The sequence below is a fragment of the Notamacropus eugenii genome, chromosome 3, assembly GCF_028372415.1.
Source record: "Notamacropus eugenii isolate mMacEug1 chromosome 3, mMacEug1.pri_v2, whole genome shotgun sequence".
In the NCBI taxonomy this organism is placed as follows: Eukaryota; Metazoa; Chordata; class Mammalia; order Diprotodontia; family Macropodidae; genus Notamacropus; species Notamacropus eugenii.
In genome coordinates this window covers 104,399,686-104,412,898 of record NC_092874.1, presented here as the reverse complement: position 1 = coordinate 104,412,898, position 13,213 = coordinate 104,399,686, and the positions used below count along the sequence as shown (strand labels likewise).

At 39.2% G+C, this 13,213-nt stretch overlaps 1 protein-coding gene and 1 pseudogene across 1 annotated transcript; both read right to left on the bottom strand.

The window, feature by feature from the left end:
- Window positions 1–5,066: 5,066 nt before the first annotated feature.
- On the bottom strand, window positions 5,067–5,763 carry LOC140531857 (ribonuclease H1 pseudogene; annotated as a pseudogene).
- Window positions 5,764–9,188: 3,425 nt separating this feature from the next.
- On the bottom strand, window positions 9,189–10,154 carry LOC140531856 (olfactory receptor 10AC1-like). The gene has a single exon (XM_072650529.1). The coding sequence runs from the start codon at window positions 10,152–10,154 to the stop codon at window positions 9,189–9,191; it is 966 nt and encodes a 321-aa protein (XP_072506630.1).
- Between the last annotated feature and the right edge of the window lie 3,059 nt (window positions 10,155–13,213).

The window sequence follows — 13,213 nt, the reverse complement described above, 5'->3', positions numbered from 1 at the left end:
CAGAGCCAGGAGAATATTATACTCAGTAACAGCCACAGTGTGCAAGGACTACTTTCTATAGACTTAGCCCTTCACAGCAATGCAAGGACCTAAAACATTTCCAAAAGACTCATGATACAAAATACCATCCACATCCAGAGAAAGAACTATGAAGTCAGAATGCAGAATGAAGTAGACTGTTTTTGTCCTATGTTATGTTTTGTTTCTCTCACGGTTTCTCCTATTTGTTTTAATTCTATGCAATATGAGTAATATTAAAATGTGTATACTAGGAATGTATGTGTAGAACCCATATAAGATTGCATGCCATCTTGGGGAGGGAGAATGAGAAAATCTGGAACTTATGGAAGTGATTCTTTTTGTAAAAATAGTTTTATTTATTTATTTTTAGATTTTGACATTCATTTCCACAAAATTTTGAGTTCCAATTTTCTCCCCATCTCTCCCTTCCCCCCGCTCCATAACACTTTGCATTCTTATTATCCCTTCTCTCAATGTGCCCTCCCTTCTACCACATCCCACCCTTCCCTTATCCCAATCTTCTCCCTTTTCTTGTAGGGCAAGATAAATTTCTATACCCCAATACCTGTATTTCTTATTTCCCAGTTATATGCAATAACAATTCTCAACGTTCGTTTCTAATACTTTGAATTCCAGCTTCTCTCCCTCCCTCCCTCCCCACCAATCCCCACTGAGAAGGAAAGCAATTCAATACAGGCTACATATATGTATATGTCGTTTTGCAAAAGACTTCCATAACGGTCATGTTGTATAAGACTAACTATATTGCCCTCCATCCTACTGTGCTCCCCCTTTTTTCTATTCTCTCATTTGACCTTGTCCCTTCCCAAAAGTGTTTACTTCTAGTTACTCCCTTCTCCCATTTGCCCTCCCTTCTATCATTCCCCTCATTCTATTTGTTCCTGTCACCCCCACTTTCCTATAGTGTAAGATAGATTTTCAGACCAAATTTAGTGAGCATGTTATTCCCTCCTTAAGCCATATATGAAGACAGTAAGCTCTACTTTTCCTCTCTCATCTCCTCCTTTTCCTCCTCCATTGAACAAGATTTTTCTTATTTCTTTTATGAGTGATAGTCTGCCCTATTCCATTTTTTCCCTTTCTCCTCCCAATATTTTCCTCTCTCATCCCTTAATTTTATTTTTTTATGTATATCATCTCTTCTGATTCAACTCAACCTGTACTCTCTATGTATATATGTGTGTGTGTGTGTGTGTGTGTGTGTGTGTGTGTGTGTGTGTGTGTGTACAATCCCTCTACCCACCCAAATACTGAGAAAAGTCTCAAGAGTTACAAATATTATCTTTCCATGTAGGAATGTAAACAGTTCAGCTTTTGAACGTCCTTTATTATTTGTTTTTCCTATTTACCTTTTCATGCTTCTCTTGATTCTTGTGTTGGAAAGTCAAATTTTCTATTCAGTTCTGGTCTTTTCATCATGAATGCTTGAAAGTTCTCTGTATCACTGAATGACCATTTTTGCCCTTGAAGTATTACACTCAGTTTTGCTAGGTAGGTGATTTTTGGTTTTAATCCTAGTTCCTTTGACTTCTGGAATATTCTATTCCAAGGCCTTAAATCCCTTAATGTTGAAGCTGCCAGATCCTGTGTTATCCTGATTGTATTTCCACAATACTCAAATTGTTTCTTTCTAGCTGCTTGTAATATTTTCTCCTTGATCAGGTAACTCTGAAATTAGGCCACAATATTCCTAGGAGTTTCTCTTTTTGGGTCTCTTTCAGGAGGTGATTGGTGGATTCTTTCAATATGTATTTTTCCCTCAAGTTCTAGAATATCAGGGCAGTTTTTCTTGATAATTTCATGAAAGATAATGTTTAAGGTCTTTTTTTGATCATGGCTTTCAGGTATTCCCATAATTTTTAAATTGTCTCTCCTGGATCTATTTTCCAGGTCAGTTGTTTTTTGAAGAAGATGTTTCACATTATCTTCTATTTTTTCAGTGTTTTGGTTTTGTTTTGTAACTTCTTGGTTTATGGTGTAGTCCTTAGCTTCCCTGAATTTCACTCTCATGTTTAAAGACCTATTTTGTTCAGTGAGCTTTTGAATCTCCTTTTCCATTTGGCTTATGCTTTTTTAAAGGCTTCTTCTCTTCATTGGCTTTTTGGACCTCGTTTTCTAATTGAGTTAGCCTGTTTCTAAAGGTGTTATTTTCCTCAGCATTTTTTTGGTTCTCCTTTAGCAGGCTGCTGACTCGCTTTTCAAGGTCTTCTATGGCTGGAGCCCATTTCATATTCATTTTGGAGGTAGAAGCCTTGACTTCCTCTGACAGTATGTATTGTTCCTCCCCATCAGAAAGGATTGAAAGAGATACCTGTTCACCAAGAAATTAGCCTTCTATGGTCTTATTTTTTTTCCCTTTTTGGGGCATTTTCCCACCCAGTTACTTGACTTCTGAATTTTTTGTCAAGAGGAGGGTCCTGGTGCTCCTCCTTCCCCCAGGACAGTGCTCAGGGCTGAGATTCAGATCAGCTGCTCAATTCCCCCAGGGGCTTTAAGCTGATCTTCCTGGACAATGGACCCAGGTTGCTTCCATGTCCACTGTACCTGCCTGCTGCCTGCTGCTGCTGCTGCAGTCACCTCTACAGTGGTGGGAGGACCCCACTCCCCTCTTGCCCAGCCAGGAAAGCTCTCCCACATTGATCTTTCAAGCTTTCTTTGTTGCTTGCAGGTTGAGGGATCTGGGATGTCCCTGCTGGTAATTCTTCCCCAGAGGCCTGTTTCAGTCTTGTTCCTCCCCGTGCTGCATGGCCAGGGCTGGGCTCTGCTCCACTCACTGTCCCATGGGATAGATCTTTCCTGTCAGCTTTCCAGGTTACCTTTGGCTAGAAATCTCTTTCACTCTGTCATTCTGTGGCTTCTGCTGCTCTAGAATTTGTTGAGAGTCATTTTTTACAGGTATTTTGTGGGCTGTGGGTGGAGGGCTAGAGTATGTGCTTCTTTCTACTTCACCATCTTGGCTCAATCCCCCAGAAGTGATTGTTGAAAACTGAAAACAAATAAATTAATAAATTAAGGAAGACATAAAATAATTTTTAAAAGATGTTAGCTCTATGGCCAATATGTGAAAGTTGTAGGAAGACCATTTTTAGCTAAACATAATAATATGCATTTTCTAATATTAATACTAAAAATGTCACGTTCTCCATTACTGAAAATATTTAAGTAGAGAATTAATAGCTACCTCTCAGTGATATAAAAGGAAGGATTCTACTTGGAGTAGAAGAGATTGAACTGGATGACTTTTAAAGTTTCTTCCAGGCAAAGAATCTCTGATTCTGTTATACTTTCAGGTCAAATATCTTATGTGAAACCAAACTACTATTAAATAATAAATGTTTATTGTGTTAGGGCTTTATCTGGAGACAGAATAAATCCATTTGGGAGGAGCTCTGTAGCCAAGACACAGAGAAACTAGACAGCCCAGCCAGGGAAATGAAGAGGATTCAAAAAGACTGGAATATCGGGGGAATCTGACAGTAGAGCTATCATGTATATGGAGGTATTTCAGTCACAAAAAACAGATACAAAGTTCATCTTTGTACAGCTTGGGAAATTCCATTCCTAATGTTTACCATGGTACTTATATTCCCTCCTGTTCCCATAAGAAGAATTTTTGATTGGAAAGTGTTTCAAAAACTATGAACTAGAAGTCAATGTCAAATAAATAAATAAAATTAAAATAAAATAAATATTGAATGAAAGTTATTGTTGGATAGAATGCTTCTATTGATTTAATTCCACCCCAATTTTGGCTCAGGTTTTCTCTCCCTGGCTAAGAATTCAACATTTTTGTCTTAGTTCCAAACTATTTTTCTAGTGGAGTTTTCCCTAATCCTCTGATTTATCATATATCTCTGGCAGATTTTTAATATTTAAATAATAACTTACATAGAATATACAGAAAGTAACATTATAGCTAAGAACACAAAGACATTAAATGATAATGTATGTGAAATGATTTGCCAACAATAAAGCTGCATATAAAGGTTCATAACAATAATAGTTAGTATCTGTATAGTACTTTAAGGTTTGGAGAGTACTTTGAAAATGTTAGCTCAATTGATCCCCACTACAATCTTGTGCAAGGTTAATGTGATATAAGATCTTCCCCACCCATCAATAGGCTCACATCGAACCCTGGTGCCAATTAGGCTCCGGCCACAGGGATTCCCACCTTTCCAATTAAGTGCTCATTTCCAAGCTTCTTGGCACTAAGCCAATCAAGTATTTGATTGGAGACAATATATATTGTATTGCTTGGAGGGAAAGGTGTGGGTGGAGAGAGAAGCAGACTGAAAAAGGAGAGGGCTGAGGGAAGAACTTGCCTGTGTGGAGGTTTAACTTGCTTGTGATGACAGCGCTTCCTTACTAAATCTTACCTTGTGGTATCCTAATAGCAATGTTCCAAATAAATATTTTGGTTTTGTCTTGAAGGAGGAGAGTTTATTATATTTTGTGAACAAACCCTGGGAATGCATATGCATATTCATAGTAGCTTCTTTGGGTATCTTATTTGGAAGAAGTGCTCACACTGATGAAATTATGAATCATCTGAGGTCTGATATCATGTTCAATTCTAATCTAGCTGCAAAGCAACCTTTTTTTTTTTTTAAATGAAAGAGCCACCTGGGATAGATCAAAAGACAATATTACCATCTTCATCATTATTATTTTATTTAGCACTTTCTGAATGTCTATACAAAACACTAACTCAATTTCAGGATCAAATTTCAATGCAAAAAAAAAAAAAAGAGAGAGAACAATGTTGGGTAATAGTCAACTATATCAACTTTATGCTGAAATCCCAAACAGTTCCCAAAGATAAATAGGTATGTTGTTCAGGGCAAAGTGAAGGGAAGTTTAACATACTGAACCATAATACTTCAGCAGAAAACCACAAGGTCTTCCTGATCAAACAAGAATGTTCCCAAGTCCACTTGCAATAGTTAATGTCTTGTAGGCAAATTTTCAAGCAAATAATGACTAAAAGTCACTTGGTTTGCTCTTTAATTAGGTTATAAAAATTATGCTATGTTGATTCTTGAGATTTTTTTAGCTCCTTCTCTTGTTAATGTATCAGCTTCTTCATTGCCTGCAAAACCCTGAATGAACAGGAACATGCACCCATTTAATGTCTATGCCTTGAATAAGTGTATAAAGCTTAACAAAATCTTTGTTAATGACATCTTTTCCTGTACTTTTTTTCCTGCCATTTTTCTCCCAGTCTTTAATCCATCTTGTTATACCATTTATAGTAAACATACTATCTGTGTAGAGAACCAGTTACTGACATTTTGATTCTTGGCTTGTTCGATTGCTTTATAGGCAGCACGTATTTCTACTGTTTGGTTCATCTGTCATCCAGGAAGACTATCACCCACATTTAGGGGATGGCTTGGCCCCCAATAGACACCAATGCCTGCTCAAGCTTTCCTCCTCCCATTACTGGAATAGCAGCCATCTGTGTAAACCATGGTGGCATCTCCCAGGTAAGGAAATGCCTCTGTGCTAAGTGAAGGTACTGAGTCTGTATTTTGCTTTGTAAGCTTTGCACAAGGTTCTTCCTCTTCATCTGATGAGTCATAGGGTTGCTTGTTTGGTTTCACTTTGGGGTTGTGCATCACTTTTCTTTTTCTGCTCTCTTGAATGATCAAGGCTTGCAGTATTTCGGACAAAGGCCCAAGCCTCATCCTCATTATGTCTTCCACTGATGATAAACATTGTTCTTCTCATCCAAAAGGGCGGGAGAAAATACCTGTTCATCGAGAAAGTAACCTTCTACAGTCTTATTTTTTTTCTCCTTTTTTGAGCATTTTCCCAACTAGTTACTTGACTTTTGGGTCCTTTGTCTAGAGTAGGGTATGCTCTGGAGACCTGTAAGTTCTCAGTTCCTCCAAGGTGGCACAGTCAAGGGAGAGTAGTTTACTCCCCAGCCTGGCTCATGGCTGAGATTGAGATCAGTTGCTCAGTTCCCCCAGGGGCTTTAAGCTGAGGCTCCAACAATGGATACTGGCTGCTGCCTGGTGTTGCCGCTGCCACCACAGCTATCATGCTGTCACTGCTGCTGCCGCTGCCTAGGGTCAGGGCTAGAGCAGGACCCTGCTTCCTTGACAGGGAGGTGAAGAAAGCCCTCTCACTGACCTTTGAAGCTGCCTTTGGCACCTGTGGGTTGAGGGATCTGTGGACCTCCACTGCTGCTGCCAGGAATTCTGTCCCAGAAGCCTGCTACAGTCTTGCTTTTCCCAGTGCCACGCTGCTCAGGCTGGGCTGTAATCTGCTGTCCATCCAGTGTGACAGACTTTCCCGTCAGCCTTCCAGGTCACTCTGTCCTGGAAATCTCCTCCACTCCATCATCCGGTGGCTTCTGCTCCTCTAGAATTTAGAGTCTGTCTTTACAGTTATTTTATGGGCTGTGGGGGAAGACCTAGAGTATGTATGTCTTTCTACTCCACCATCTTGGCTCCACCCCCTCCCTATTCAGATTCAAAGAGAATATTTGAAGAGTTATGAGTAGTACTGAATTAGCTAATTAACATTTATGATGATAATGAAGAGGTGACAGCATTCTGAAATGTATAGCCTAAGTGAATTAGCCAGTTGTGGTAAGAGCTATTTGCCTCAAATACTTCCCACTCCCTCTCTCTGTCTCTCTCTCTGCCTGCCTGCCTGCCTGCCTGCCTGCCTGTCTGTCTGTCTGTCTGTCTGTCTCTCTCTCTCTCTCTCTCTCTCTCTCTCTCTCTCTCTCTCTCTCTCTCTCTCTCTGTGTCTCTCTGTCTCTCTCTCTCTCTGCATATATATGTATATGTATTATAGAGCAATTGGAAAAATTTAGACTAATGAAGTGTTTCTTTGGCCAGAAGAGACTCTGGAAAGCCACTAAGGAGCCTTCCAGTATGGAAAACCCAGATGTTGGTGCTTCCCTCTCTGGTCTCTGTATAGATATGTTAATGTTATTTTATATCTGACATATGAAAGAATGTCTGAAATTTTGATTTTCTCTGATACCTGTGCCTGTTTAAAGTGATTGTTAACCCCTCAAAAGTAGCCTTTCCTTTTAGAGAAGAAGATCAAAGAAAATGTGTTAGCAGGCCCCCCCTTGTTTATTTTGGGGTACATACTGTTACAGCATTGGAGTTCTTCTGTATCTGACATTCCTTATTATAATGGCCTTACAGATTAGAATGTGATAGTAACACTTTCTTGTTTTCTTTGAAATATTTAAGACTTTCTCAGAAATTATTTATCTTGCTAACAAAATATGCCCTTTATTTTCTCAGAAATCTAAATTAATTTGTATAGATCTGATAGTCACACTAAGCTCCACTCCATTGGTTAGATTTGTTTTTGGTATTAAGACTCCATGTTAACCATTGAACTGTGTGACTTTGGATCTAAGTACAACAAAAAAAGTGTCAGTGTTTATTGACAAGCAATCTGGGCCAAGAAATTCCTAAGATTTTGAAGAAAATTCATTTAAAATCTAAGCATGATAAACATCAGTTTGTGGAATGGTAACAATTTGGTGTATTTTTCTGCTAATTTTTGACTTATCCTGTTACTCTTCTTGAAATATTCACTGCTGCTTGAATATCTCCTTAGGAGCACAATCTGGGGTCCAGAATGTGTAACATAAGGCCAGAGAGCTGCATCTCTGAAATAACATTCTTAAATCAATGATGTAGCATATGACACTTTTTAATCAATTCTTTTAAATAAACAAAATAAATACATTTTTAAAAGGTTCCCTAACTCTTATCCTCATTGTTCAGTCTCAGTACACATCTCTGGAGCCTTTCTGACCCAATTACTTTATTTCTGTGTATTCACAGTTTCTGGCTTCAAGTTTATGTGTTGGACCAATTCCTTGGCAAGCTGAAATTGAACCTGTCAATATTGTCTGATAAAGAGAGATACTGAGGATTCATGGTCTTCAGAAAATGGACTAGTTCCAAGGTCTTTCATTGCTGTGGCCTCAGGAGCAAGAGATCACAGATTTAGATCTGGAAGGGACATGGGAAATCATTCAGCCCAACTAGTTCATTTTATAGACATTTTTACAGAGAGTCTGTAAGTTGCCCAAGGTCACGCAGCTAGCATGTGGATATAAACCTGGGTGCTGTCACGTCAAATCCAGTCTTATTTCCTTTAAATTACTCTGTTATTCTGGACTACTTTCCATCATCATAGACCCAGTGCTTTCTAGTCAGAACCAAGCAAAATGGGTGCGATCAAGGTAGAATTCAACTCAGAATCACTTGCTAAGGGTCTAGACATGTTAGGCACTTTCAATTTGGGTATAAAAAGCAGCTGGCTGAAACAGAGAGAGGTGCACTAAGGAACTCAGTGCTGTCACAGGTTTAGTCCAATTCTATCTGTCACTACCACAATCCACTTTTAGCATATAGCTTGAAGGAACAATGTCTATCATCAAGTAAATATAACAAATGTAGTGAATGAGCAGTTAGGAATGAAATTCCTGAACAATTGGTTTCAGTCTCTTTCATCCCCAGGAGTAAGGGGACAGAACTTCAAAGAAGGGAAAATGCACAGGACTGTGAAAATGCATGGACTTCCCACCTTGACAGTTTTCAGCTTTCAACAGCAAATACCAAATAAAGTGCAACTTTCATTCAGTTCCAAGGTGAGAATTTACCAACCTCAAGACCAATTTATATCCATCAGTTACATATCCAAGATCTAATTCAGAAAACTTACCTTCTCCAGGAAAGCTGTGCTCCCTCATCTCACCCCATTCTGTTGATACTAATCTTCCTTCACTCCCACACTCTGCCTTCCTGAGCCCCCCACATATTGCCTCAGCAGGAGTACAATGGGTCTGAGCTAAATCCATTTACACATTTTGGACTTTGTAATTATCTTTTGTGTGTATGCATGTACATTTGTGTCCTATTTCTTTGATGTGATGAGAGATCTTTAGTCAGGGATTGGATCTCTCCATTAGCATGAGAGGGTTAGAACAGAGGATTCAAGAGATTTGAATCCATTCCTTTCCCAGTCCTGAACACTAGATGCTAATATCTAAATGACAGAACAAGACTAGAAGAGGGACAATGCCTGGAGTTGTATTGAACCTCCCTGCCCCACCCTAGGCTTCACTGCTTGTCCTTAGGGTTGGAGGGGGTGGGTCACCCAGTAACGAGGGAGTGGCCATCTCCTTTCAACCTCAGTACCCTATGTATGGTTGTGGTGACTTCCCGATTACGGAAACTGTAGATGAGTGGGTAAAGGAGAGGTGTCACATTGGTATAGACAAGTGCCAGAGTCCTGTCCCGCTTTGGGGCATAACTGGTCTTGGGTCGTGCATACATGAAGGTAGCACAGCCATAGTGCAGCAGGGTAACTGCCAGGTGGGAGGCACATGTGGATGCAGCCTTCCTGCGGCCCCCAGATGAATGTAGACGTCGCAGGGCACCCACAATGGCACCATAGGAAGTTAGGATCAGGAAAGAGGGTACCAATAACAGCACAATGCAGGCCCCAAGGAAGGGCAGTTCTTCCACATAGCTGCGGGTACAGGCAAGGTGCAGCAAGGCAGTGACATCACAGAAGAAGTGAATCAGCAGGTGGGAGCCACAAAAGGGCATTTGGAAGATAGCCACTGTGAGAAATAGGGAGACCACCAGTCCCCCAAGGCAGCAGCTTATAGCCAACCTCCCACAGAGCCCTGGAGTCATCATGGCTGGGTAGCGCAAAGGGTGGCAGATGGCCACATAGCGGTCATAAGCCATGGCTGCTAGCAGGAAGCACTCAGCACCCCCAAGGGCCACAAACATCTGCATTTGTACTGCACAGCCCAGGAATGAGATGGGACTGCCCTGGGTTTGACCCCTGGCCAGGTCAGCTAGGCAGCGGGGCACTACTACCAATGTATAGCAGAGCTCAATAGCTGACAGTTGACACAGGAAGAGTAACATGGGGGGGCGAGTGGCAACTGAGGCCACAGACACAAGGATGATTAGGTTTCCACTCAGAGTGGCCAGGTGTACAACTAACAGGAGCACAAAGAGGAAAGGCTGTAGGTGAGGGAATTCAGAGAAGCCTTGTAGAAAGAAGCCAGGAACCATCTCTGTTTTGTTCCATGCACCTTCCATGTATTGCAGCTGATGGCTGTGTTGCCTATGGGAAAGGAGGGAGATGCCAGTTTGGATATATGATGCGTTATTGTGTATATAGCATTGGACTTGGAATCTAATGACTTTGGCTTGAATCCTGACTTTCCACTTAGAAACTATATGATATTGTACAATTTATTTGTCTCTGGTTCTCAGTTTCCACATCTCTAAAGTGAAGGGTTTTTGCCTAAATGTTAAGATTCCTCCCAACTCTAAATCTAATGAAACTGTAGTTGCTTCCACTGGGGAACAGGGGTAGGAACAGTGGAATAAGAATGAGGGGACATCTATAGGAATCATTTCCTGAGAGAGAAACACTGAATATATGGCAATTTGATGAGAGGAAGTATGGTGTAGTGGCAAAAGTCCCCTGAACCTGAAGTCTTATCCTTTCTGGCTATGTGACCATGGGCAAATCATTTAGCTTTTCTTATTCTTAGTTTATCTGTAAAATAGAGATAATGATAAATAGCAGAAAGCACTTTGTATAGTATCTGATCCTTACAATAACCTTGTTGAAATATGGGGTATAGTTATTCCCTTTTTATAGTTGAGTAACCTGAAGCTGAAAGTGGTTATACGACTTACCTAGGGTCACAGAGCTAGTAAGAATCTGAGTTATGATTTAACTTGATTCCAGCTCCAGCACTTTATGCACTAGTTACCTGAATGTCTAATAATACATATATCACCTATCTCAAAGATTTGTTGATTATCAAGTACTGTGTAATGTGAACCTCTCTTATGAAGCCTTCTTGGATTTAGTACCAAGATCATTGTATTTATAATTCAAGGACTTAGTTTCAAGATCCCTTGATGATGCTTAATAGCATGTGGTCCCTTCCACCTATAGATCTCCAAATCTTGTTGCTCATTTCTTCAACCCACTCCTCATTTACCCTTTTCCATCACCTTAACCTTGACTCTTTCCCCTAAAACATGCCCCTGACCTATGCAAACAATTCATGATCCATTCATATTTCTTGTTTGTCCTGTATGCTTGTGATCATGTCAGTTATTGAGAGGTCAGGCGTCATATTTTTGTCATTCTTTACTCCTAATTTGTATCCTGTTTGACCTGGGCCTGAGCTATTCTTTTTGTTTGTTTTTCTAATCATAGAAATTTAGGGTTACAGGAGATCTTAGAAATAATCTAATTCAACCTCCACTTCACAGATGAAGATACTGTTCACTTACTTGGGTCACATGTTACTTAAAGGTCAAGCCAAGATTGAAACCCAAGTCTTCTGCTTGATTCCTAGACCAGTATTCTTTTTGTGTCCAGACACTATCTGCTTTCATGTATCTGAAATATCACCAATGTTCCTGACATTTTAATTTAGAGTATAAAATACATACATACATGTAATATATACACACATATATATACACACAATGGTTTATACATCTTAAATTGTTTTATAGCTTAGATAATATTCAATTAAAAATAATAATTTAATAGAGTTTCAGGCAATGCTGTTAAAAGAATAAATATTTTATCCATCTATATGTATGTGTGTATATATACATATATACACATATATGTATATGTACACATACACACATGTCTTTGTAGGAACTGACTCACAAAATCCTAGAACATCACAAGTAAAAGATACTTTGGACAGCACCTACTCCAACTAGTGCTTGAACAAGAATCCTTTTGACGATATTACTGACAGGTGGTTATGTGTCCTCAACTAAAAACTTCCAAAGAGAAGGAAATCACTACTTTTTGTTCTATTTTCATGATAGCCTTCCTATATCCTTACTTCCCCATGTTTATGGCTTATCAATATTATCCCTAAAATTTCCCATTACTCAAGATGTGGTCTGACCAGAATAGAACTGATCAGGACTGTCACCTCTTGTTTTTTGTACATAGAAAGTACTAGTGATCAGCAAGGATAAGACATGGTATTACAAATATGTAGAATAATATAGTGTAATTTGATGATCTAAAGAGTTTTGTGAGTCCGATATTTTTTACAGCTGCATAAAACCACATAACAAAGAAAACACAATTATATAATTGCATTAACTAAATAATGGGAGAGAAGACTGTTTTTCCCTACCTGTTTACATTTCTTATCTGTAAAAGGGAAGTGGTTATTTATAGTCAATAAAATCATATTTAATGAGAATATTTATTCTCTACCCTCTAAAAGGGGGAACATTTATTATCAAAACATTAAGAACTGAAACCACCAAGGGATTCATTCCCACTCTAGCCAGAGAAAGTTCAAAAGGATGACTGAGCTAACCTTTTCCCTTCTGTCCCAGTATTATTAAGGTCATCTTCCTTTTCATTATGGGGCATAAAGTTAGGAGATAATCCTCCACTATTTCCAATGTGCCCCATACCTTCTTTTTCTCTCATATCCCCCATTTCCACATGACACTCCACTATATTCACTCTCTCCTCATCTGCAAAACCGTAATGAATGAACCCAGAAATACACTGAAGGGTATACAATTTTGTTTAGTTATTTTCACTTATGTTCAGCTCTTGATAATCTCACCGGAGTTTTCTTGGAAAAGATACTGGAATGGTTTTCCATTTCCTTTTCCAGTTCATTTTACAGTTGAAGAAGTGAATCAAAGAAAGTTGAAGAACTTGCCCAGGGTTATAAAGCTAGTAAGTATCTGAGGCCAAATTTGAACTAAAAAAGATGAGTCTTCCTGACTCCAAGCCCAGCATTCTGTTTATCGAGCCACCAACCTGCCCCAACAATATTTAGAACAAATAGAAGATAATAGTAATAATGACATCCAGAGAGCTTCTCTGAGAGACAAGAGGCCTTAAATTAAAAAAAAAAACTCTGATACATACTCATCATATATGTAACCCTGGATAAGTCACTTAAACTCTGAGTATCCCAGGCAATTCCCTAAAAAAGTAACTTGTAATTTAGGTGTGTTGGTACAGGAAGTTCTTCACTGGAAGTTCCACACACAGATCTGACATAAAAAATAAAAATAATAGTAGCAACAATAATAAGAATATGAAAATGTTATCTTTACATAGGACAAGCTAT

Excerpts from the sequence above, each read along its gene's own strand:
- LOC140531856 (XM_072650529.1), bottom strand. The coding sequence starts at position 10,154 with ATGGAAGGTGCATGGAACAAAACAGAGATGGTTCCTGGCTTCTTTCTA.